General features: G+C 44.1%; 1 protein-coding gene across 3 annotated transcripts in view; it reads left to right on the plus strand.

Annotated features, from left to right (window-relative positions):
• Positions 1-25113, plus strand: part of LOC138774572 (ras-related protein Rab-4A) — a 149982-nt gene that overhangs the window by 31827 nt on the left and 93042 nt on the right. For all 3 annotated transcript variants that reach the window (XM_069955580.1, XM_069955577.1, XM_069955578.1), the window contains one exon: positions 1009-1123. In XM_069955580.1, the coding sequence (XP_069811681.1) occupies positions 1009-1123 (115 nt within the window). The remainder of the gene's footprint in view (positions 1-1008; positions 1124-25113) is intronic.

Consider the following 25113-nt stretch of genomic DNA (forward strand, 5'->3'; position numbering starts at 1 on the left):
GACCGCTCGTTAATGATAATCGCTTTGTGGAAGAGGTGTAAACGAGCAAACGATAAAGACAAAATCGTTATATTGTCGTTCAAAATAGTTTTTCAGCATGTCGAAAAAAATCGTTGGTCTTTGAAAGATAATTTGCCAATCGGTTTGTAAAATTAGAAATTTTTAAAGGTTTAAAAAAAGGAGGTGTGTCGGATGGTCATGATCATCCTGGCAAACGTTTTAAATAACCATGTAACGACCGCAAAATAATCTTTACACTACATATGTCGTTCACATTTCCACATGTGTTATCGGTAAAAAAAATTGTTTAGTGATCGTTAACGAGCAGTCGTTGGAGCGTGTTTATGAACGATAATCGTTCCGTGGAATAGGGCCTTAAGATTGACTAAAATGGTCTTTTAGCTAATCTGGGCTAAAGTATCTATTCTTTTTTTCTAGAATGTCTGCATACTGTATACAACCATAACATTAAATCAAATTTGTACTCACCTGCTTCCCCAAAACCTCTGATACCATTGCATAGCTGCCTCCAATCCACGTCCTGTCCCAGGGACCATTTAGACATCTTTGGCTGTCCAGGCGTGATGGGAGTGGTAGTTTTGCAACAGCTGGAGAGCCATGGTTCCCTACCCCTGCTTTAAACTATAGCCTAATATTTGCCTAGTATTGTGTATGTCTACCTTGTGCCACCTAAACAGCCATGTGCTAAGCCACTATGGATCAAACTGGTTTTCCAGCACATACCACAGATGCTTATTAGATCTTATTGTAATTTTCCTCAAATCATTACTGAACGATTTTTGGAGTGTGACAGAAAACGTCATGCTGTTAAAAGATGACACTGCCATTGCTGTCCTGTGGCCATAAGGGGTTTACTTGCTGGTGCCATTGTAATGACATAATAAATATTCCTCAATTAATGTTATGGCAGACATCGATGATACATGGTAAGACTATTAATAGTATGTACATGAGTTGCTTTCTTGCCTTTACACATTTTCTTTTCAGTTAAAGAAGATTCCAATCACACAATAGGAGTAGAGTTTGGCTCCAAGATTATAAACGTTGGTGGTAAATATGTGAAGCTACAGATCTGGGATACAGCTGGACAGGAGAGATTTAGGTATGAATACTTGTGTCTTTCATTGCTAAATCTCATACTTTTATTAGATGTTTGTGGCATGTTGGCACAATTTTATTTCACTTGTCAGATTTGATTTTGGAGGTCTGGTCAGGGCCATGTTGTAGTGGCATGTGTTCCTGTGCTTCTCTGTTTGGGGTTTCTTGAATTACCCATAAGCATTATTATGATCCCCAAATAGGCCTTTAGCCAGACACCATTATAATGTTATTATATTTAAGGAGTTGTCTAGTTACAAGTTTTGTCTGTGCAGCTGGAGCGTAGATGTAGTAGTGCATGCCACCAATGCATGGTATATAGGCTGATGAAGAGTATTCTACAGCCGCTTGTCTGCATTAATACAGGAAGGTCCTGAGTTGGTGACATCCATACGCTATCCATAAGGGCTAAAGAGAATCTGTCAAATGTTATTTATGTTCCAAACTCCTGACATATATCTGTCTGTGCTTCCAGGATGCAAAGAAATGCTTTTATTCTGTGGTCACAGAGGCGTTCTTAAGCCCCTGAATAGCTGCAAGCTTTTGTGTCTCCTCTCTCCCCCCTCCCTGCTTGATTGACACCTGGAAGCTTGGTCCCAGCAGGATCAGGTATGGGAAGGAGAAGAGAGTAGGTGTTACAGGTTGCTGCACTTCAGGAGCTCAGGAAAATATCTGACTCCTCTTACTGTATAAGAGCATTTATCTATATTTCTGAAATCACAGACAGATATATGAAAGGTACCATGTGTATCCTTGTCCTAACAGCATCTAACCGTGTCAGTAGTTTGGAAAATGAATTGCAGATGACAGATTCCCTTTAAAGTGATTCTTTAACCCCCTTTACTCTGACTTTATTTCTTCGGTTAACAGTGGCAACTGGGCAGAGCTTTACGGCAGTCGACACTGTCCACTGATGAAATAAAGCGATTTTAAGGCCATGTTCACACTGTATCTATTCAATAGATAACAGCCGTTGCAAATTGCAACAACAGCCACTGTTTATTGACAGTGTAGGTAACATTATTTTCTATACAACAATGGCTGCAGTGTATACAGTCTTTATACACTGCGGCCGCTGTTCTGTGCGGCTGCACAGAAAACTCGCATATCTGTTTTGTGCGGTCGCTATTCAGTAACGCACAAAATAGCCTGTGCACACAATGTAAAGTACTGAGTCCGGCCGTACTTTACATTGTGTGTTATGGTTAATTGGAGCATGGGAACACTCCAAATGTGCCCGCATTCCAAGTAACATGAAGTGATGTTCACCCAGCCGTTATTGCAGTATTAGCCAAGTGAACATCTCAGATAGCGGCCGGGACGTGTTGCGCAGCGGCCACTGTTCATACATAATGTTAATCAGGCCTAAAGCAGACAGAAGACACAGACAAGTTTTATACAGGTTTTATAGTGCAGCATCTAAGCTTGGTATCCTCCTCTGTAATATAATATCATCCTCCCCTGTAATAATATATTATGTTCCTCAGTAATATTATGTTACTCTCCTCTATAATAATATATTATCTTCCCCTGTAATATTATATCGTCCTCCCCTATAATATAATATTATCTTCCCCTGTAAAAGTATATTCTCTTCCTCTATAATGTAATATTCTCCTCCCCTGTAATATATTATCCCCCAGTGTAATATGAGATTATCCTCCCCTGTAATAATATATTCCTCTCCCCTGTAATATTAGGTCATCCTCCTCTGTGGTGATTACGTTACCTATTTTAGTGTCATCTGCAAGTATGGAGATTCTCCTTTATAGCCCCTCTACAAGGTCATTAATAAACTTAATGTAAAGAAGTAGACCCCAAGGTTGTGGAGTTGGAGACTCCAACTTCGGCTTCTGAATTTTATCAGGGACCTATTCTGACTCTAATAACTCCAGCTCCTTCATAAATGGCTAATCAGATACCAAGGGAGTTATTTATCGAACTGGTGTAAAGTAGATTTGGCTCAGCAGCTTCTTTGTAATGTCCTACATGATCCTGGGGCGACTTCTGAGTGAATAAGATATAAAGCAGATTCCTCTGTGTGTGTGCAGTGAATGCAGTCTCCAGCCACCATGTCCTAAACAACACAAAACTAGACTAGACGGATCAGGTGGTCTTTTTCTGCTGACAATCTTCTATATTTCTAACTAAATATTAACCATACACAAAGGAAAACGCCTTACAATGCCAGATACCTGTGACATAGAGGTCAGACATAAGCCCAGATATATCCGCTTCTCCATCAGCTTCCGCACTCCTGAATCATCGCAGCCCCACAGGAACTACCCACTCAGCCAGTCAGGGACTACAGCTATGTCCTGCCACTGATTGGCTGATGTCACAGGTGGGGACCATGAGCCGGAACCAGGGCTGTGGAGTCGGAGCTAGCTTTGGCTGGAGTCAGAGTTGGAAAAAAAATCTTTAAAATTTTTTATTGAATTTTGATATGAATTTTATTCATGGAGTTTTGCTCATGAATATATATTATGAGCATCATTCTAATAGGACACTGGCCCTATTACATAAGGGTGGTCATTGAAAAGTTGTCTGTCACTATTTGGCAGTTTGTTTCTGAGCTGGAAGAGTCCATTGTGTGGGGGGAGATCTGTGCTGTTCTCTTCCTGGATGCTGGATGATCAGGTGGTTTCCTATCACTCAGCCAGTTATTTACCTAGTTACATATATTTTCCCCTGGTCCCAGCATCCTTATTTTATAGACCAGTCTAGTCAAGTTTATAGTAGGGATGGGAAATTTTTTAGCTGTGCAAAATGCTTTACATAGTGTCAGGCAAAGTGAACAACAGAAGCTGTTGTTATACACTCCATTTATATATGTTCACACCTCGGTAGTGTTTTCAAAGTGTCTCTGTTGTTATAACCTTTACAATCTAAATCGGCATGGAATGGGATATAAAGCGTATATCCAGGTCCAGTCTCCTGGAGCTCCTATGTTTACTGGTGTCACATGACACTGTATGCTGTACAAATCCCTTTACAGCAGCCTCCACTTATCATGACAGACAAAATAGGAAGTTTCAGTTTAGTTTTAGTCTCAGTGGTGAGAATGAAAACTGAAGATTTTAAGATTATTTTATAATATAGATAGAAAAATGCAAAATTAGAAAAAAATCACCAAAAATTCTTTAAAAATACGTTTAACATAAAACATTATTTAAATATTGTCATTTTCTGATGACACATTCCCTTAACCCCTTACTGCTGCAGCTAGTTTGGGCCTTAACCCCTAGGCGACCCTGGACATTCCTGTACGTCCAGGGCCGCCTACGTGTGTTCAGAGCTGGTCCACGTTCTGAACCTCTGCGGTCCCGAGTGCCTCATGTAGCCCGGCGCCGTGGCTATTAACTGGCCCGGTCCGATCGCCGACAGCTGCATCTGATTACTTGTATGCAGCCATCCCTGGTGTCTAGTGGGGTGGATCGCTCTGTTGTCCCGGAGGAGCAATCCATATATATTGTGCTCCGGCCGGGCTCAGCACCGTATACAGGATAGATCTCAATGAGAGATCAGAGTGCTTATACTAGAAGTCCCCCAGGGGGGCTTCTAGTATAAGTGTAAAAGTAAAAAAAAAAAAGAATGTCATTAATAATAAAAAGCCCCCTCCCCTAATAAAAGTGTGAATCGCCCCCTTTTCCCATGTTATAAATAATAATAAATAAACAAACATGTTTGGTATCGCCGCGTGCGTAATCGCCCAAACTATTAATTTATCACATTCCTGATCTCGCACGGTAAACGGAGTAAGCGTAAAAGAATCCCAAAGTTCAAAATTGCGCATTTTTGGTTGCATCTAATCCAGAAAAATTGTAATAAAAAGCGATCAAAAAGTTGCATATGTGCAATCAAGGTACCGATAGAAAGAACACATCATTGCGCAAAAAAATTACACCTCACACAGCCCCATAGACCAAAGGATAAAAGCGTTATAAGCATGGGAATAAAGCGAAACCCCCCCCAAATAAAAGAAATGCGTTCTTTTTTAATTTCACCACACATTTAATTTTTTTCTGGTTTCGCAGTGTACTTTATGAAAAAATTCAGCCTGTCATTGCAAAGTACAATTAGTGGCGCAAAAAATAAGGGCTTGTGGGTCTGTAGGTGTAAAAATGCAACTGCTATGGCCTTTTAAGCACAAGGAGGAAAAAACGAAATTGCAAAAACGAAGCCTGGTCCTGAAGGGGTTAAAGAAGTCAGGTGAAAATATTGTATTGTATAAGGGTCCATTTACACAGAAAGATTATCTGATAGATCATCTGCCAAAGATTGGAAGCCAAAGCCAGGAATGGATTTGAAAAGAAGAGAAATCTCTGGGCCTCATCTCTGTTTCTTGCTTTGGCTTCAAATCTTTGGCAGATAATCTGTCAGATAATCTTTCTGTGTAAATGGACCCTTAGTTATACAAATCATTAATATACACTTATTATGGGAAATGCTTATAAAGTGCTTTTTTTCACTGCACGACTACATCAAGGCTTCACTTCCTGGATAAATTGGCGATGTCAAGACCCGGTTCCCAGAGCTGTGCGGGCTGTTGCTGCTGGAGAGGATGATGGCAGAGGGATGCTCAGTGTCCCTCCAGTGCCCTGTGTCCCTCAGTGTCCCCCTGCCAGAAAGAGCTAGCTAGCATTTCATTTTTTTCTTTCTTAGGTGGATGACCCCTTTAATGTTCTGCTTCCTCACGTGTGCCAAACCATAACATAAACATATTGTCCATATAACAACAGTAAAAAAGAACTAGAGGAAAAAGAAGCAAAGAAAAAGAGCACCGGCGCCTTGTGTGATTATCAGAGGGTAATGGTGACAAAATAGGGAGGGAGGTATTAATCTCACCTTGTAGCCCCATGGGCTTGAAGCATATCACCCTATTTAGGGTACTGGATCGGTGCATTATACATTACCTGATCCGTGTCGAGGGCCGTCCGCCATTTTGTGCCAAACGTCATCTTCGGACGGACGGCCGAATCGCTGCCGCCGCCCACCCTCCACCGCGTCGCAACTGTGCTCAGCCGCGATTGGCTGAGCACAGTTATGCTCAGCCAATCGCGGCTGAGCAGCTGATGACGCGGCCGCGTCATCAGCCGCGATTGGCTGAGCATAACTGTGCTCAGCCAATCGCGGCTGAGCACAGTTGTGACGCGGCAGAGGGGGGGCGGCGGCAGCAATTCGTCCGTCCAAAGATGACGTTTGGCACAAAATGGCGGACGGCCCTCGACACGGATCAGGTAATGTATAATGCACCACGCACTTCCTGGTACACAGGCGGGGGTGGTGGGACACGGGGAAGGGGGCGATTTACAGACATAAAATACATTACAAAGTTGAATAACTTTGTAATGTGTGTTATTCTGTGAATAATTTTTTTGCGCCGCACTACCCCGTTAAGCAGTGGTGAGGCTTCACATACAGTACAGTGCTGTATAAGACTGCTGGAGTGCATATACAGTGCAGTAGTAGTACAGGCAGTGCACCACCATCTCCCATACATTACAGTGCTTGGATGGGGGGACGCTATACAATAAAGGATGGGTGAGAAGTTGGTGATTACTGTACTATAATTGCTGGTTCTGATGAACATTTCTTATGTTTAATGTCCTGTACATTATACTGCGCACTTATCAGTGTAATAAATGAGTATTGTAGGTAATTATTGGTGGGAATGTAATCATTTACATTTACATTATTTCCTATGGGAAGACACTGCTCGGTTTTCAAACTGCTTGGTTCTCAAACTGCCTTCCGTAACCAATTAAGTTCGAGAACCGAGGTACCACTGTAATTGTAGCCAAGGTGGTGGTAACAGCTAGCGGCGCTGCAGGGGAGATAGAGAGTCGCGATGTGGGAGCTGTCAGTGTGTGGCCGCACGGTGTCAGCTGCTGTTTGAGTGAGAGCGCTGATCGCTGTAGTATTCTCAGTATGCGGCAGGCTGTGCAGCCATCGCGTTGTTCAAAGTGGGCGGAGTTAAAAGCGGAGACGCCGGGACTGATATAGAGTGGCCTGATAAAGGTCTATGCGGGGCATGTCAGAAAGGATCTTTATTAGCGGTGCTGGGCGGCATTCAGTGGTATGTCAATTCTAGTAAGAGGCGGCTTTCAGTAGTCTGTCTATTCCAGTGAGAGGGAAGAGTGGGTCGTGATGTCTTAGGGGTGATGATTTATAATGAATTTTGGTGAATATCTGTAATATAATGAGTACATGAATTGTAAATAGAAATGAAATGTGATGAGTACATGAATTATCATGGATTATGAGTTGTGTTTAGTGATGAGCTCGGGTGCTAGTTACTTGAGATGAATATCTCCCAATACTCGAGTGCTCATTTCGAGTAACGAACCCCATTGAAGTCAATGGGAAACTTGAGCATTTTTGCAGGGGACCCAAGTTCGGTAGAGGGAAGGTCGTGCGAAAACCTGTCAACCTCAGAAAATTATGGAAACAACAGAAATGCACAGGAAACAGCAGGAGCAGCATGTATGGATCCCTTTGAGGCTGCCTGATCACACCATTATGCCAAATTCTGGGCAACAGCCTGGTTAAAACAGAGGTAGGCATATGAACCACCCAAAAACTCAGCCTGACACAGCATGGCGGTGAGGACACAGAGAACCATTAAAAACAGAGGTAGCATATGAACCACTCCAAAATTTAGCCTGACACAGCATAGTGGTGAGGAAAGAGTGATCAAGGTAGAAGCGGTAGCTAGTGAGCCTCCAAAAAATTAGGCCAGACACAGCATGGCAGTGAACACACAGAGAACCATTAAAAGTGAGTGAGGAAGCAAGTGAGCCTCCCAAAAAATTGGAGTGAGGCCAGAGGCTTTGATTTATAGTGGACATGAAGCTAGGTGGGGACAGCTAACTGGCTAGGCCAGCTGTCAGTCACCATCAAGGGTACACCTGATGCCAATCGACCGGGGGTGGTGAGGCCCTGGTCGCGGCTACACACACAAAAAAAAGATAACACATCTGGTTGCTGGGGACGCGATCGGTGGGCCCCCAGCAACCAGTTACGCTCCTCCACAAACGTATTGACGTCAGAGCATGGCAGTCAGGACACAGAGAACCATTAAAAGTGAGTGAGGTAGCAAGTGAGCCACCCAAAAATTAGGCCAGACACAGCATGGCGGTGAGAACACAGAGAACAATTAAAAACAGAGGTATCATATGAACCACCCCAAAATTTAGCCTGACACAGCATGGCAGTGAGGACACAGAGAACCATTAAAAACAGAGGTAGCATATGAACCATCCAAAAACTTAGCCTGACACCACAGACCCAGACCAAGATGGATAATACAATCTTCCAATAAAAATAGCCGGATTATGGCTAGATTTAGCCTCTACCCCCTCAAATGAATACACTTCCAATCCTTTAAAGAGTCCCTAAGAGAGGGCAAGTGCGGTAGCCTGTCTATTAAAAAGACTTGGTCAATCCTGCCTTCAAAAAGGCTACTACAACATCCAAGGAAGGATAGAAGCTACTGGTGAAAGGCCTGGTCAATCCTGCCTTCAAAATGGCTAAAACATCCAAGGAAGGTAGAATGTGCTGTTCAGCAGTTTGAGCACCGCCTGTTGCCGCTTACCCACGGCACTGCTGCACCTAAAACTAAAATAGCCAGATTATGGCTAGATTTAGCCTCACCCCCTCATGCAGTTGTGCGTGAGAGGCATATCTTTGGATGTAGGGACGAAGAATAACAATACAGTCTTCTTAAGAGGCCCCAGAATTTGATTTGATTGAATGAATACACTTTTTCAATCCTTTAACGAGTCTCTAAGAGAGGGCAAGTGCGGTAGCCTGTCTGTTGAAAAGACCTGGTCAATCCATCCTTCAAAAGGGCTACTACAACATCCTAGGAAGGATAGACGCTACTGGTGAAAGGCCTGGTCAATAATGCCTTTAAAACTGCTACAACATCGAAAAAAGGTTGAAGGTACTGGTGAAAGGACGGCAGAGGACACCCGTAAGATGACATCCACAGATAATATGGTTCGAAATGGACAAGACAAGGATGCTAAATTGAATTTGACTATGAATTTTTACTGTAGCAGTTGGGGTAACATTCTCTGCATAATTTGACTCCTCACTTCTCCCCCCACCCCTGTTTCGACTTTGAATTTGACTGTAGCAGTTGGGGTAACTTTCCCTGGTTGACTTGCGGAAATGCGCACAGATGCGGTGCACCTTAGTGAGCAAGTCAGCCAAATTGGGGTAGGTTTTAAGGAACTGCAGCAACACTAGGTTGAAGAAGTGGGCCAGGCATGGTACATGTGTGAGGCTGCCAAGTTGCAGAGCCGCCACCAGGTTTCGCTCCTTGTCACACGCAACCAAGCTCACTGCTAATTACACAGGGTATAAATAATAATAAAATAAAATAAATAAATAAATTAATAAACGCCAGCCTGTCAGCGCTGTCAGTTGACAGGCGGGTGCGCTTATTAGTGACTGATGATGCCACCAGCTGCACTGAAGACCCGCTCTGACAACACACCAGGGGCAGGGCAGCCCAGCACCTCCAAGTCAGAAAGTAAGAAATACAGAAATCTGAAAATATACTAGAGGGCCCACTAGTTTTTAGTTGTGAGATACAATCTGGTGGTGGCTGCACCACTACACTCTGTGACACCCCCTTTACACTCTGCAAGCAGTAGTGATCTTAAATATGGCTTGAGTAAGAAAGACAGAAATCTAGAAATATGCTAGTGGTCCCATTAGTTTTTGGGGGGGCTGTGAGATACAATCTGATGGTGGCTGCACCAATACACTGTGACACCCCCTTACAATGAACAGTGAAGTTCTATGCAGGTGTACTACAAATCACAGCAATACAATTAACTACAGCAGCACCACCAGCTACAAATCATAAGAGTACTGAGGACTTCTTAGGGGTCTATATGCAACACCTAATGTCCCCTTTCTGCCAGCAGCCGATCACCACAGTGTGCTGCTGAAATCGTGGTAGCTGCACTGCAAGTCCCAGCCAGCAGTCTGTAGTAATTTAATTTAAAAACGATTTGAAGCCCTTACAAGGGCTGTTTGGTTTTTTCGCTAGTATTCCCTGTCTACTGGAACGCCAATTTCCTCCCTAACTCTTTCCCTGACCAGCAGCAGCTCTGTCCCTAATGTCTTCCAGCATACGTCTGAAGCGAGCACTACTGACCGCGATTTTTATATGGCAGGGTCATCTGATCTGGTCAACCAATCGCTGCTATCAACATGTATGGGTCCCACGTGATCGCCGGATGTACCAAAGAGTCTCCTGCATGTTTATTGGCTGAGAAATAGCGCGCAAACTTACAGGAAACGGATTATGAGATTTTCTCGAGTATCGCGAGATGCTCGTCTGAGTAACGAGTACCATTGAGTAGCCTAATGCTCGAACGAGCATGTTCGCTCATCACTAGTTGTGTTCCATTATAAATTATGACACAAAAATAAAGATAAATTATGATGATTAGAATTCTGATTGTAAGTGTCATGATGGAATGAATATGGTGAGTAGATGGGTGGTGTGGTAGTTGACTAGAGGATGTTAGGTGGATACATAATGAGGTAGAAAATGGATAGTTTGTGGTATTGTAAGGGATACATGAGGATACTGGACAGTAGGTGTAAATGGAAGCATGGTGTGACTATTGAGGATGTGGAATGTATGGAGAGGAATGAAAATGAATGGAGAGGAATGAAATAAACATGATAATGGTAATAATAATATTTGAAATAATAGACAAATGAAAGGACAGTAAAGCATAAATCAAGGTAAACGTGTAAAGGAAGGAATAAAGGGATGATATTGTAACATATAGTAAAAACCTATAGTGACATATAGTAAAAAGTCATGGAAGGATGTTACACAGAATCATAAAACGTATATATAAGGTAAAAGATATCACATGCATAGACTCTTAGATGACTAGTTATGCACATTCTCAATGTATTCATTAAGTCCTTATAGAATCAGAGTTTTGAGTTTGAAGATCCAAAAGTTCTCGCGCCTGCGCAGTTTATGGAATCTTAGGCCTTCTGCAGGGATAGTCTCTATGGGAGTGATCGTGAATGAAGAGAAGTTACTCTAATTACAGGTAACTGCATGTCGGGAAACACTATGAAGCAGGAACCCCCTTTCAAAGTTTGACCTGTGTTGGTTCATGCAGGTACAGAGGGGTTGTGTGGTATGGCCAACATATTGGGTACCGCAAGAACAGGTCAGCAAGTAGATGACAAAAGGAGAACTACAGGAGATATATGATTTAATTTGAAAGGTGTCTCCATTGATGTCTCTGTGCAATGTTCAAGCAGCATTTACATTTGTTGACACCACATCTGTAGTTCCCCACTGGTTTGGCTAGAAATGGTAGTGAAGTGGAAGGAGAGGTATATTTCTTAGAAGTATTTTCGAGTTGGCTCAGGGCTAAGATGTTCTTGAGCGAGCATGCTCTTCAGAAAGTGATACCTGGACCTAGAGGGAGTGTATCCTTGAGAAACGGATTGCTTTGGAGGATGTTCTAATGTTTAATCAGAATTGATTTGATGGCCTTGAAGTCAGAAAAGAAGGTGGTGATGAAGTTCAAATGGAAATCCTGGTTGGTGTTGTGATCCGATGTGGGTCTCTTCTTCCCTGACTGGAGGCATTGTTGTTGGTTGAGGAGAGCTGCTTTTTTGCAAGAATTACGGATGAGAGGTGGGGTATTTTTTGACCAAAAGTCGTTTAGTAATGATTTTACTCTGAATCCTAAAGTCCTTGGTTTTCGTGCAGTTCCTCCGGATCCTGCCAAACTGCCCAAAAGGTATGTTCAGCCATTTGTCGTAGTGGCCACTCTGATAATAAATAACAGAGATGAGCGAACCTCGAGCATGCTCGAGTCGATCGGAACCCGAACTTTTGGCATTTAATTAGCAGTGGCTGCTGAACTTGGATAAAGCCCTAAGGCTATGTGAAAACATGGATATAGTCATTGTTTGTATTCATGTTTTCCAGACAACCTTAGAGCTTGATCCAAGTTCAGTAGCCCCAGCTAATCAAATACCGAACGTTCGGGTTTGGATTGACTCGAACCCAAACCCGGTTCGCTCATCTTTAGTAAATAACTATTGCCATCCACACTTTTGAAAAAAGTTTTCGTGAGGATGTCAGTGCCTTCATGAAAAACAATAATGTCCAAAAATTCTGCTTCATTTGAATATATGTTGTGTGTAAATTCCAGTCCCCAGTTATTCGTATTAATGTCATTGATGAACTCCAATACTTCGGACTCACTACCATCCCATACAATGAATATATTGTCTATATAGTGACAATAGTGTATACACTTGGGAAACAGGAGGTGTTGGTAAATGATCTTATTTTCAAAGTCGCCCACCAACAGGTTCGCAAAACTGGGCGTGAAAGTACTGCCCATCGCAGTGCCCCGGTTTTGTTTGAAGATCTTGTTGTTAAACTGGAATACATTGTGCTGTAAGATGAACTGGATGGAGTCTAGGATGAACTCTTGTTGGGTTGGTGGCATAGTGGGGTCACTGGTGAGGAATTCCTTGACTGATTGTCCACCTAGTTGATGGTCAATGACCGTATATAGCGAGGAGATGTCCATGGTGACAAATAAAAGATTGTCTTGCCAAGTTAGTCAATGAATACATTGAGAACGTGCATAACTAGTCATCTAAGCGACTATGCATGTGATATCTTTTACCTTATATATACTTATTATTCTGTGTAACATCCTTCCTTGACTTTTTACTATATGTCATTATAGGTTTTTACTATGTTACAATTTCATCCCTTTATTCCTTCCTTTACACATGTTTACCTTGCTTTATGCCTTACTGTCCTTCCATTTGTCTATTATTTCGATTATTATTATTACCATTATTATATGTTTATTTCATTTCATTTTTTATTCCTCTCCATACATTCCACATCCTCATTAGTCACACCATGCTTCCATTCACACCTACTGTCCAGTATTCTCATGTATCCCTTACAATACCACGTACTTTTCATTTTCTACCTCATTATGTATACACCTAATGTCCTCTAGTCAACTACCACACTACCCATCTACTCACCATATTCATTCCATTGTCCATCTTCAATCCTTTTACCCTACCAATCATGACACTTAAAATCAGAATTCTAATCTTCATAATTCATCTTTATTTTTGTGTCATAATTTATAATTTAACACAACTCATAATCCATGATAATTCATGTACTCATCACATTTCATTTCTATTTACAATTAATGTACTCATTATATTACATATATATGTCACCAAAATTCATCATAAATCACCCCTAAGACATCACAATCCACTGTTCCCTCTCACTGGAATAGACAGACTACTGAAAGCCGCCTCTTACTAGAATTGACATACCACTGAATGCCGCCCAGCACCGCTAATACAAATCCTCTCTGACGTGCCCCGCATAGACCTCTATCAGGCCACTCTCGATATCAGTCCCGGCAGCTCTGATCTTAACTCCTTACACTTTGAACAACGCGATGGCTGCATAGGGATCCCACAGCCTGCAGCGTACTGAAAATACTACAGTGATCAGCGATCTCACTCAAACAGCAGCTGACACCGTGCGGCCACACACTGACAGCTCCCACATCGCGGCCGTGGCTCTCGCTCTCCCTGCAGCACCGCTAGCTGTTACCATACCTTGGCTACAATTATTTGGTTGCTACATTGGTTAGCACTGTAGCCTTGCAGTGCTGGGGTCCTGGGTTCAAATCCCACCAAGGGCAACATCTGCAAAGAGTTTGTATGTTCTCTCCGTGTTTGCGTGGGTTTCCTCCCACACCCAAAAACATACAGAATCTGTGTGCGCTATACAAATAAAAACATTATTACATTGCTTTATTACACTTAAAGAGTCACTGTCGTATTTTTTTTTTTTTTTGCAGAAATCAATAGTCCAGGCGATTTTAAGAAACTTTGTAATTGGGTTTATTAGCCAAATCTGCCATTATCTGCATGTAAAAAGCCTTTTCCCAGGTCCCCCCCTCCTTCCTCTTTTTCATCCACTCTGAAAAATCTGAAAATTGTGACTTGTTGCAGGAGTCGTACCCTGTCTGCTCTAGGGAGAGGGGAGGGGGAGGAGGAAGGAGGGAGTTAGCCGGCAGCAGAAAGCAGATAACAGAGGATTACAGGCATGGAGCTGGGTGACAGCTGTAATCTGAGTTCAGACAGGTCAGTGGTGACTGTCACAGGAGATATCCCGTGAGGGATTTGTAGATTAACTCTTTGTTGTCCTGTTTTGGTCTTTTCTTTAACTCTCTCCATAGGAGAACAATGAAGACAGGGGGGAGAGCTTCAAACTGCTTTTTCATGATAAAAATGCATTTTTCGGATAATAAACCCAATTACAAAGTTTCTTAAAATCGCCTGGACTATTGATTTCTGCAAAAAAAAATTTCACGACAGTGACACTTTAAGTATAAATCTTTATTGCCACAATAATTGTATATACATAATACGCACTAGTCCTAACTATTTAATGTTTACAGTCTCTTGCAGTGTCGGACTGGGGTACCTTGGGCCCACCAGGGAAATTGATTCTAGGGGCCCACCCCACACCAAACCTTTCATGTTAGTACAGCAACTTTGCATACAGCTGTGTATGTGACCAGAGAGGTAGTCAGTCACTTGTACAATCTTTTCTGTGGCAGCATATGCAAATAGCATAGATTGACACTTAGGTGAAGCAGGAACACCTATCATCCAGACAGGAGTTCCTAGAACCTTTATTAAACTGCCAGTGTAGAGAATTTTCCTAGTACATGGCATTTTTGCTGTTTTTTTTTATGCATTTTATCATAATTTTAGATACAGTAAAATTGAGCTATCATGATTTATGCAATTGCAATATAACAATACCATTTATGTGAGCACAGCCTTAGAAACATAGAAGATTAGAGAAAATGAGCATCTGGTCCATCTACTCTGCTCCTTTATTAAAATTTCCAGCAGAGGAGACCCATGACTGTTCATTCTAGCCTCACCACATGAATGTGGGGCTAGAATAACACCTCTTAATAACCTCCATGAAAAACATATTGGTGGTCATTAAAGCATTTGTCAATAAATGTGATGTCAGACATGATAAAATGTTTGATCGGTGAGTGTCTCAGTGCTAAGACCCCCAATAATGGCTCCATCACACTGCATGTGAGGGGCTCAGCACTCCTTATAGGAGATGGGTTCTATTATAGTATATGGAGCCTGCCACCTGCAACATAACTGATTGAGTGATGATTTAGCCAACAGAGAAGGTCTGAGCACATACACAGATTTACTGTAATATATGGAAGAGGATGTGCTGCAGCGTGTCCTCTCCCCACTCTGTGTTCGAAAAACAAAGTCGGGCTCCATAGAGTTACTTTATAAGCTTGACACAGTTTGATTACAGGTTATTGGCTCCACCTTCTGCTGGCGACTCTTGTTGCCGAGAATCAGCCCGTGTAAAAGACTCGCTTGTGGTAAGGGGGGATAAGGGGGCAGACAAGTCAGCAGTATGGGGCCCTAAAATTCCTAATGGTAGCCCTGCTACTCAATATAAGAAAATATCCCCTAAAGCCCCTTAAAGGAGACCTGTCACCCCCCATTCCGGGGTTACATGCCCCCGACCCCCAGCTAGATCCTCTTATACAGACCTCTTCTGGCCGAGTCCCGCTCCCGTGACGGAGATATCCCGGTCAGAAGCCGGCGCGCACGCTGTGGGGAGAGGTCCGGCGTCCATAGAGAATGAATGGAACCGTGTGCACGCTGCAGAGATGAGTCCGGCTCCATTCATTCTCTATGGACGCCGGACCTCTCCCTACAGCGCGCGCGCCAGCTTCTGTACAGGATATCTCCGTCCTCGGCCAGATGAGGTCTGTATAAGGGGATCTAGATGGGGGTGGGGAACCTGTCACCCAGGCACGGGCGGTGACAGGTCCTCTTTAACCCTTAGGCGACCCTGGACGTACCCTTACGTCCAGGGCCGCCTCCCCGCGTTCAGAGCGGGGCCGCGCGGCGGCCGCGCTCTGAACCGCCGCGATCCCGGGTGCCTCATGTAGCCCGGGATTGCGGCTATTAGCAGGCATGGTCCGCTAATGAGGTAATCGGAGGCAGCTGTCAAAGATGATAGCTGCCTCCGATTAACGGCTGCATATGATCGGTGGTGGTATAGTGAGGACGTTGTCCCGGAGGAGCGATCTCCGATACTGAAGCCGGCCGGGGACCGCTCCAAGATGGCGCCGCCCCCGGCTCAGCACTCGTTTGTTTCCGGCTGCAGCAGCCGGAAGCAAACGAGTGCCGATCTCATGGATCTCTGCAGCATATCTATGCTGCAGAGATCTCTATGAGAGATCACAGTGTATATACTAGAAGTCCCCCAGGGGGGCTTCTAGTATTTGTGTAAAAAAAAAAAAAAGTGTTGTTAATAGTAAAAAGCCCCCTCCCCTAATAAAAGTCAGAATCACCCCCCTTTTCCCAGGTTTTAAATAAAAGTAAACAAATAAATAAATAAACAAACATGTTTGCTATCGCCGCGTGCGTAATCGCCCGAACTATTAATTAATCACATTCCTGATCTCGCACGGTAAACGGTGTGAGCGCCAAAAAATCCCAAAGTGCAAAATTGCGCATTTTTGGTTGCATCAAATCCAGAAAAATTGTAATAAAAAGCGATCAAAAAGTCGTATATGCGCAATCAAGGTACCGATAGAAAGAACACATCATGGCGCAAAAAATGACACCTGACACAGCCCCATAGACCAAAGGATAAAAGCGCTATAAGCCTGGGAATAGAGCGATTTTAAGTGACGTATATTTGTTAACAATGGTTTGAATTTTTTACAGGCCATTCGATACAAGAAAAGTTATACATGTTATATATCGTTTTAATCGTAACAACTTGAGGAACATATATAACAAGTCAGTTTTACCCCAAGGCGAATGGCGTAAAAACACATACCCCCCAAATAAAAGAAATCGGTTTTTTAATTTCAATTTCACCACACCTTGATTTTTTTTCTGGTTTTGCAGTGTACTTTATTCAGCCTGTCATTGCAAAGTACAATTAGTGACACAAAAAATAAGGGCTCATGTGGGTTTCTAGGTGGAAAAATGCAAGTGCTATGGCCTTTTAAACACAAGGAGGAAAAAAACGAAAATGCAAAAATTGAAATTGGCCGGGTCCTCTTAACCCCTTAAGGACAGAGCCTGAAATGGCCTTAATGACAGAGACAAATTTTATGAATATGACCAGTGTCACTTTATTCATTAATAACTTCGGGATGCTTTTACCTATCCGGCTGATTCTGAGATTGTTTTCTCGTGACATATTGTACTTTACATTTCTGGTAAATTGGAGTCGATACTCATAACAAATCTTTATGAAAAAAACCCAAATAATGTGAAAAAATGCATTTTTCCAACTTTGAAACTTTTTTGCGTATACAGAAAGTGGTTATACCACATAAATTATATATTAAATAGCATTAGCAACATGTCTACTTTATGTTGGCGGCATTTATTAAACTATCTTTCATTTTTTTTAGACAATAGGAAGCTTAAAACATTAGCAGCAAATTTCCAAATTTTCAGTAAAATTTCAAAATCAGATATTTTTAGGGACCTGTTCAGGTTTAAAGTGTATTTGAGGGGCCTGTATGTTAGAAAGCCCCACAAAGCACCCCATTTCAGAAACTGCACCCCCCAAACTCTGCAAAAGCATATCCAGAAAGTGTTTTAACCCTTTAGGGGAGTCACAGAAATAAAAGCGAAGTGTGAAAGGAATTTGAAAATTTTAATTTTCTGTGCAGAGATTTTATTGTAATCCAATATTTTTCATAATTATAAACCTATTACCAGAGAAATGCACCCCAATAATTATTGTCCCGTTTCTGCAGTTTATAGAAATACCCCATATGTGACCCTATTGCGCTATTTGACGCAACCACAAGCCTCAGATATAAAGGAGCGCCTAGTGAATTTCAACGCCTCCGTTATATTTGGTCATTTCTGACTGTACCACTTCAGGTTGGCAGAGGCTCTGGGGTGCCAAAACCTAAAAAACACCCCTAAAGGGACACCATTTAGAAAACTACACCCCTTAAGGAATGTAACAAGGGGTGCGGTGAGCATCTGGATCCCACAGGTGCTTCACAGATTTTCCGAACAATATGGCGTGAAAAAAGAAAAATTTATTTTTACACTAAAACGTCAATTTTTCATTTTCTTAAAGGGATAAGAGGCAAAAAAAGACAAAAAATGTGTAGCGCAGTTTCTCCCGAGTACGGAAATACCCCACATGTGGCGATAGAGTGCCAAGGGGGCGCAGGACGAGCCTCCAAAGGGAAGGAGCGCCAATTGGCTTTTGGAAGCTGAATTTCACTGAAAAGGATTTCAAGGGCCATGTCGCATTTACAGAGCCCTCGTGCTGCCAAGACACTGGAAACCCCCCACAAGTGACCCCATTCTGGAAACTACACCCCTCAAGGAATCTAACAAGGGGTTCAGTGAGCATATGGACCCCACTGGTGACGGGCACAAATGTGGAACAATGTGACGTGAAAGGGAAAAATTCATTTTTTCACTTTCATGGCACAAATGTGCCCGTCATCAAGGGGTCCATATCCTCACTGCACCCCTTGTTAGATTCCTTGAGGGGTGCAGTTTCCAGAATGGTGTCACTTGTGGGGGGTTTCCAGTGTTTTGGCAGCACGAGGGCTCTGTAAATGCGACATGGCGTTCATCATCCATTCTAGCCAAATCCAACCTCCAAAATCCAAATGGCGCTTCTTCCCTTCGGAGGCTTGCCCTGCATCCACATGGCGCTTTATGTCCACATGTGGGGTATTTACGGACTCAGGGGAAATTGCTCTACACATTAAATGTTTTTTTTTATCTTTTAACCCCTTGTGAAAATGAAAAAATCATGACAAGATTAATGATTTAGAGTAAAAATTTTATAAAAATTACACTAAATGTTTGTCTAGCCTTGTTTTTTTTCCATTTCCACAAGGGGTTAAAAAAGAAAATGAACACAAAACGTGTAGGGTAGCGTCCCCTGAGTACGAAAATACCCCACATGTGGGCATAATGTGCCATATGGGCACAGGGCAAGTCACCAAAGGGAGGCCACGTCGCAATTACAAAGCTCCTGTGCTGCCAGGACAGTAGAAACCCCCGACAAGTGACCCCATTCTGGAAACTACACCCCATAAGGAATCTAACAAGGGGTGCAGTGAGCATATGGACCCCACTGGTGACGGGCACTTACGTAGAACATGTGCCGAGAAAATAAAAAATACAATTTTTTTTCATTTTCACGTCCCAAATGTGGCCGTCACCAGGGGGCCATATCCCCGCTTCCCCACTTGTTAGATTCCTTATGGGGTGTAGTTTCCAGAATGGGGTCACTTGTGGGGGGTTTCTACTGTCCTGGCCGCACAGAGGCTCTGTAATTGCATCATGGCATCCTCTAATGTGAATGGCGGCCATACCTACTTAGCTGGGGAAAAGGGACAATTCTAATTTATTTGGGGGTATTTGGCCAATTATTAGTTTATAAGGTTGGAAATGACAGGTGTCCATCAAACTCAACCTGTGTTGATCCAGAGGAAGGCAAAAACCCCTCGTGAGGCAGACGACAGTAGCCTCATCACAGGGAAAAAATTCCTTCCCGACTCCATATTGGCGGTTAGAATAATCCCTGGATCAACGTGACCCCTGAAATAGGAATAAGGGACAGAATTTAGATAATGTAGAACCCCAATTACGTGTGGTACGCCTTGGAGCGATCCAGTATGCAGAGGCCGGGGGGATCAGGACAGGTGTCACACTGGTAAATGGCGTCCTTCCTGATCCCCCTGTTACGCCACACTCTGCACTTCTTCTGGGGTCTCCCGTTCTCCAGTGTGGAGGACGTCACCTGGAAAATGTTGTCCTGGTGCGATACGGGGTCCTTCATATCCAGAAGCGCTGGGTCCTCTCCATGGCTGCTAAATATGAGGGCGCTATTACTGCTTCTGATATTTCGGATCGTGCCGCAAGCTACAGTAGCTCAGGCAGCGAGGGACCGGAAGAGGGGGTGCTGGTATAAAAGTTATCCCCGTACAGGTGGTAACCTTTATCCAGCAGTGGGAAGATCAGTTCCCGGACGATCTTCCCACTAACTCCGAGGATGAGGGGGGGGGGGGGGGGAGGGGGCATCTGGGGGCTGGATTCGGGTGTCCCTTCCTTCATACATTCTAAGGGTACGTGCACACTGCGGAATCGCGACAGATAACCCTTCGTGCATTCCGCAGTTGGCACCCGCCGGCGGACTGATGCAGGCGCACGTCTCCACACGTGTCATAGACTCCATTCTATGCACGGGCGGATTCCGCTCTCCGTCCAACGTGTTCATTCTTTGGATGGACGACGGAATCCGCCCGTGCATAGAATGGAGTCTATGACACGGGTAGAGACATGCGCCCGCATCAGTCCGCCGGTGGGTGCCAGCTGCGGAATGCACGAAGGGTTATCCTTCGCCATTCCGCAGTGTGCACGTACCCTAAATCTGTAAGTGTACCCTGAGGTACGCTCACAGAGTTTGTAGAATTTCACGCCATATCGTGATCTCTTATTGGGACGGTACTGGCGGAAAAGATGTGTCTGGGGGGCAGCGTATGCTACGCTACCCCCAGACACGTCACTGGATGATGAGGATGATGAGGATGAATGGAGGAAAGAAGGATCCCCCCATTCATCCTTACTGGCTGTTTCGGTGTCGGAGGCAATAATAACGTATGCGTCCGACACCGAAAACACCCTAGGGGCCATCTTTATACGGGGACTAGTATATGGGTATGTAGTGGTGTAGTGTCAAACTTTATTCAATGTAGTGTGGTGTAATGTAGTGTTTTTTACGTGTTTTTTTACAGTAAGTATAAAAAAAAAACCTACGCCAACAAAGGAGTTGCTGATAAATGCCGCACTTATCAGCAGACCGTGGCAGTAGGATATAGAAAAAAAACACCCTACGCCAAAAAGGAGGAGTTGCTGATAAGCAGCGCACTTTCGTGCGATGCTGATCAACACTCAGCGGCGATAGGGTGCGGAAAATAGAAGAAAAAAAAATTTGAAAAAAAAAAAAAAAATTTTCTACATTCTGAACATACCTGTAGCTGCTGATAAGTGTATTACACATATCAGCCGCTAGAGGGCAGCAGAGCGCAAAATACGGAAAAAGCCGACGCTGGAGCCGAAAATAGCCGAGAGAAGCCGAACGTGACGTCACGGAGGAAGCCGAAGACCCGAACGAAGACAAGGACGCCGCGAACCCGGAAGACGCCAATCAGGAGCCCGGGACAGGTGAGTAATGTACAAATACCTGCTCTGGACCCCTCGGCTACCTAGCTGAGGGGTCCAGGGCAGGTATTTACTATTTTGTGGGACTCTGATCGCTGTGCCACCGGCCCGATCGCTGTGAACTGCCGGGCGGCCGTTCACGGCGATCGGGCCGGTGGCACGGCGATCACCATTACTTTTTACAGTAATGGCGGTCGGTGCCGTCCTCGGACAGCACCGACCGCCATTTTTTCCGGGTCATGGGGTCGCCGATGACCCGGAAAGGTTCCGATCGCCCCTATTGGCTGATCTGAATTGATCAGCCTATAGCGGCGATCGTAAGCACGGGGGGTGTTAACCACCCCCCGTGCCGTGAAGCTACGATGGCCTGCTATGATTTATAGCAGGCCATCTTCCCCGACCGCTGTGTGTGAACACGCAGCGATCGGGGAAACATTGGGCGTAAATTTACGCCCTGATGCGCCAAGTACCAGGGCGCGAGGGTGTAAGTTTTTGCCAGATGTCGTTAAGGGGTTAAGGGAAAAGTTTTTTCATATATATACCCTTATAGAGAACTTAGAGTCACTGTTGTGATTTATTTTTTTTTCCCCTAGAAGTCAATAGTCCAGGCTATTTTATGAAACTTTGTAATTGGGTATATTAGCCGAAAATGAATTTTTATCATGAAAAAGCAGTTTGAAGCTCTCCCCCTGTCGTCATTGTTCTCCTATGCAGAGAGGGAAATAAAACACCAAAACAGGACAACAAAGAGTTAATCTACAAATACATCACAGCTATCTCCTCTGACAGTCAGCACTGACCTCTGAATACAGCTTCACCCAGCTCCATGTTTGTGTATTCCTTTGTTGTCAGCTCTCAGCTAACTCCCTCCTCCCCTCTCTATAGAACAGACAGGTTGTGTCTGATGCAACAAGTTACAATTTCTAGATTTTTTGCAGTGGATGACAGAAAGGAGAGGAGGAGGGACCTGGAAAAAGTCTTTTTAAATGCAGATAATGGCATATTTGCCTAATAAACCCAATTACAAAGTTTCTTAAAATCGCCTGGACTATTGATTTCTGCAAAAAAAAAAAAAAAAAAAATTCACGGCAGTGACTCTTTAACCTCTTAAGGACATAGGACGTACCGGTACGTCCTATGTCCTCACTTGCACTTCAAAGCGGGGCCGCGCGGCGGCCCCGCTTTGAAGTGCCGCGATCCCGGGTGCCGCGAGTAGCCCGGGACCGCTGCTATTAGCGGGCACGGTCTGATCGCCGTGCCCGCTAATTAGCTAATCGGAGGCAGCTGTCAAAGTTGACAGCTGCCTCCGATTACCGGAGGCAACGTTTCCCTGGTGTCTAGTGGGGGAGATCGCTCCTCCGGGACCTTGTCCCAGAGGAGCGATCTCCGTTACTGATGCCGGCCGGGGACGCGTCCAAGATGGCGCCGTCCTCGGCTCGGCACTCGTTCGTTTTCGGCTGCAGCAGCCGAAAGCAAACGAGTGCCGATCTCATGGATCTCTGCAGCATATCTATGCTGCAGAGATCTAAATGAGAGATCCAAGTGTATTTACTAGAAGTCCCCCAGGGGGGCTTCTAGTATATGTGTAAAAAAAAAAAAAAAAAGTGTTGTTAATAGTAAAAAGCCCCCTCCCCTAATAAAAGTCAGAATCACCCCCCTTTTCCCAGGTTTTAAATAAAAGTAAACAAATAAATAAAGAAATAAACATGTTTGCTATCGCCGCGTGCGTAATCGCCCGAACTATTAATTAATCACATTCCTGATCTCGTACGGTAAACGGCGTCAGCGCAAAAAAATCCCAAAGTGCAAAATTGCGCATTTTTGGTCGCATCAAATCCAGAAAAAATTGAATAAAAAGCGATCAAAAAGACGTATATGGGCAATCAAGGTACCGATAGAAAGATCACATCATGGCGCAAAAAATGACACCTCGCACAGCCCCATAGACCAAAGGATAAAAGCACATTTCCCCCAAATAAAAGAAATGCGTTTTTTTTTCAATTTCACCACACTTTGAATTTTTTTCTGGTTTCGCAGTGTACTTTATGCAAAAATTCAGCCTGTAATTGCAAAGTACAATTAGTGAAGCAAAAAATAAGGGGTCATGTGGGTTTCTAGGTGGAAAAATGCAAGTGCTATGACCTTTTAAACACAAGGAGGAAAAACCGAAAACGTAAAAACGAAAATGGGCCATGTCCTTAAAGGGTTAATAAAAATCCTATTTTTACCTCACCAACTTCACTGTGGCTTTTCCTGGTCCCCTGCTGAGTGTTCCGTTCGCCATTTCTGAGCCATTGACAGCTCACTGGCCACAACGCTGTCCTGTTTCAGTCAGTGTTTAGATAAATGTGAACAGCGCTCCAATGTGTGGGGTCTGCAAGACTTGGGTAAGTGCAGGGGAGTAAAGGGAAGACTCTCACCTGGTGTGGTTGTGCAAATGCAAGGCACAACTCTCAATGCTCACATGTGTGTGGACTGCAGCCACTCCCAGAAACCAAAAAACGGTATTGCAAGAAACATATATCCTCCACTCCAACCACTGGGTAAGATCGGGCGCTGGTCCAAGATAGGCCAAAAAATAAATAATGAAGATAAAAAACTATTTATTAAAACACAACGCGTTTCAAAGTCGTGCTGACCTCTTTCTCAAGTGTATACACTTGAGAAAGAGGTCAGCACGACTTCGAAACGCGTTGTGTTTTAATAGTTTTTTATCTTCATTATTTATTTTTTGGCCTATCTTGCACCAGCGCCCGATCTTACCCAGTGGTTGGAGTGGAGGATATATGTTTCAGTCAGTGTTTGGCTGTGGTGCTGTCCCAGAAGTGGCAGTGGAATCATTCAGCAGGGGACCAGGTAAAGCCACAGGGTGACCAGTGGGGACCTGGAAAAGTTACCGGGTAAGGTAAGAATAGGATCTTTTATTATGTTCTCTATAAGGGCAGCAATATATATTAAGAACTTTTAAGGGGCTTTAGTGGTGCAGGTGGTGTGATGGCATTATTACGCTGCAGGTACGGGGATATGACACTGTCAGCTACAGCTGATCATTTGTAGGTCACAGGCCTAATGCAGCTACAGTGGAGAGGGGGAGCTGGCGGTTATTTCCTCTGTGTGACTGGTGCACTGCAGGCTGAGCGGCCGGGCGACCTGTCACTCAGCCTGAGTGCAAAACACATCAGCTGCGTGCCGGCCGGCCAGCTGACGGTCACGTGACCCCACGGCGTCCCCGGTTGCTAGGGACGCCGTCGGGTCTCCGTGACGTCACTCGGCTCCGGCGGGCGGAGCAGCGGCGCGCTCCCGAGCCGACAGCCGGAGCCGAGCTGGACGGAGACGCCGCTGGAGCCGGACAAGGTAAGTTCCTTACATTACCCCCTCCCTTATGAGGGGCCTCAGGACCCTTGGTAACAGGACCTGGTCTAGACGGGTTGTGCAAATGATATTGCCGAATGAGACGTGGTGCATGCATATCCCTACTTGCTACCCAAGTGCGCTCCTCTGGGCCAAATCCTCTCCAATGAACCAGATACTGTAAAGAACTCTGAACTCGGCGAGAATCCAGAATCCTCTCTACCTCATATTCAAGTTCACCCTGAATAATCAAAGGAGCAGGGGGAGCAGACGGTAACACGG

This window comes from Dendropsophus ebraccatus, chromosome 15 (assembly GCF_027789765.1).
Source record: "Dendropsophus ebraccatus isolate aDenEbr1 chromosome 15, aDenEbr1.pat, whole genome shotgun sequence".
Lineage (NCBI taxonomy): Eukaryota > Metazoa > Chordata > Amphibia > Anura > Hylidae > Dendropsophus > Dendropsophus ebraccatus.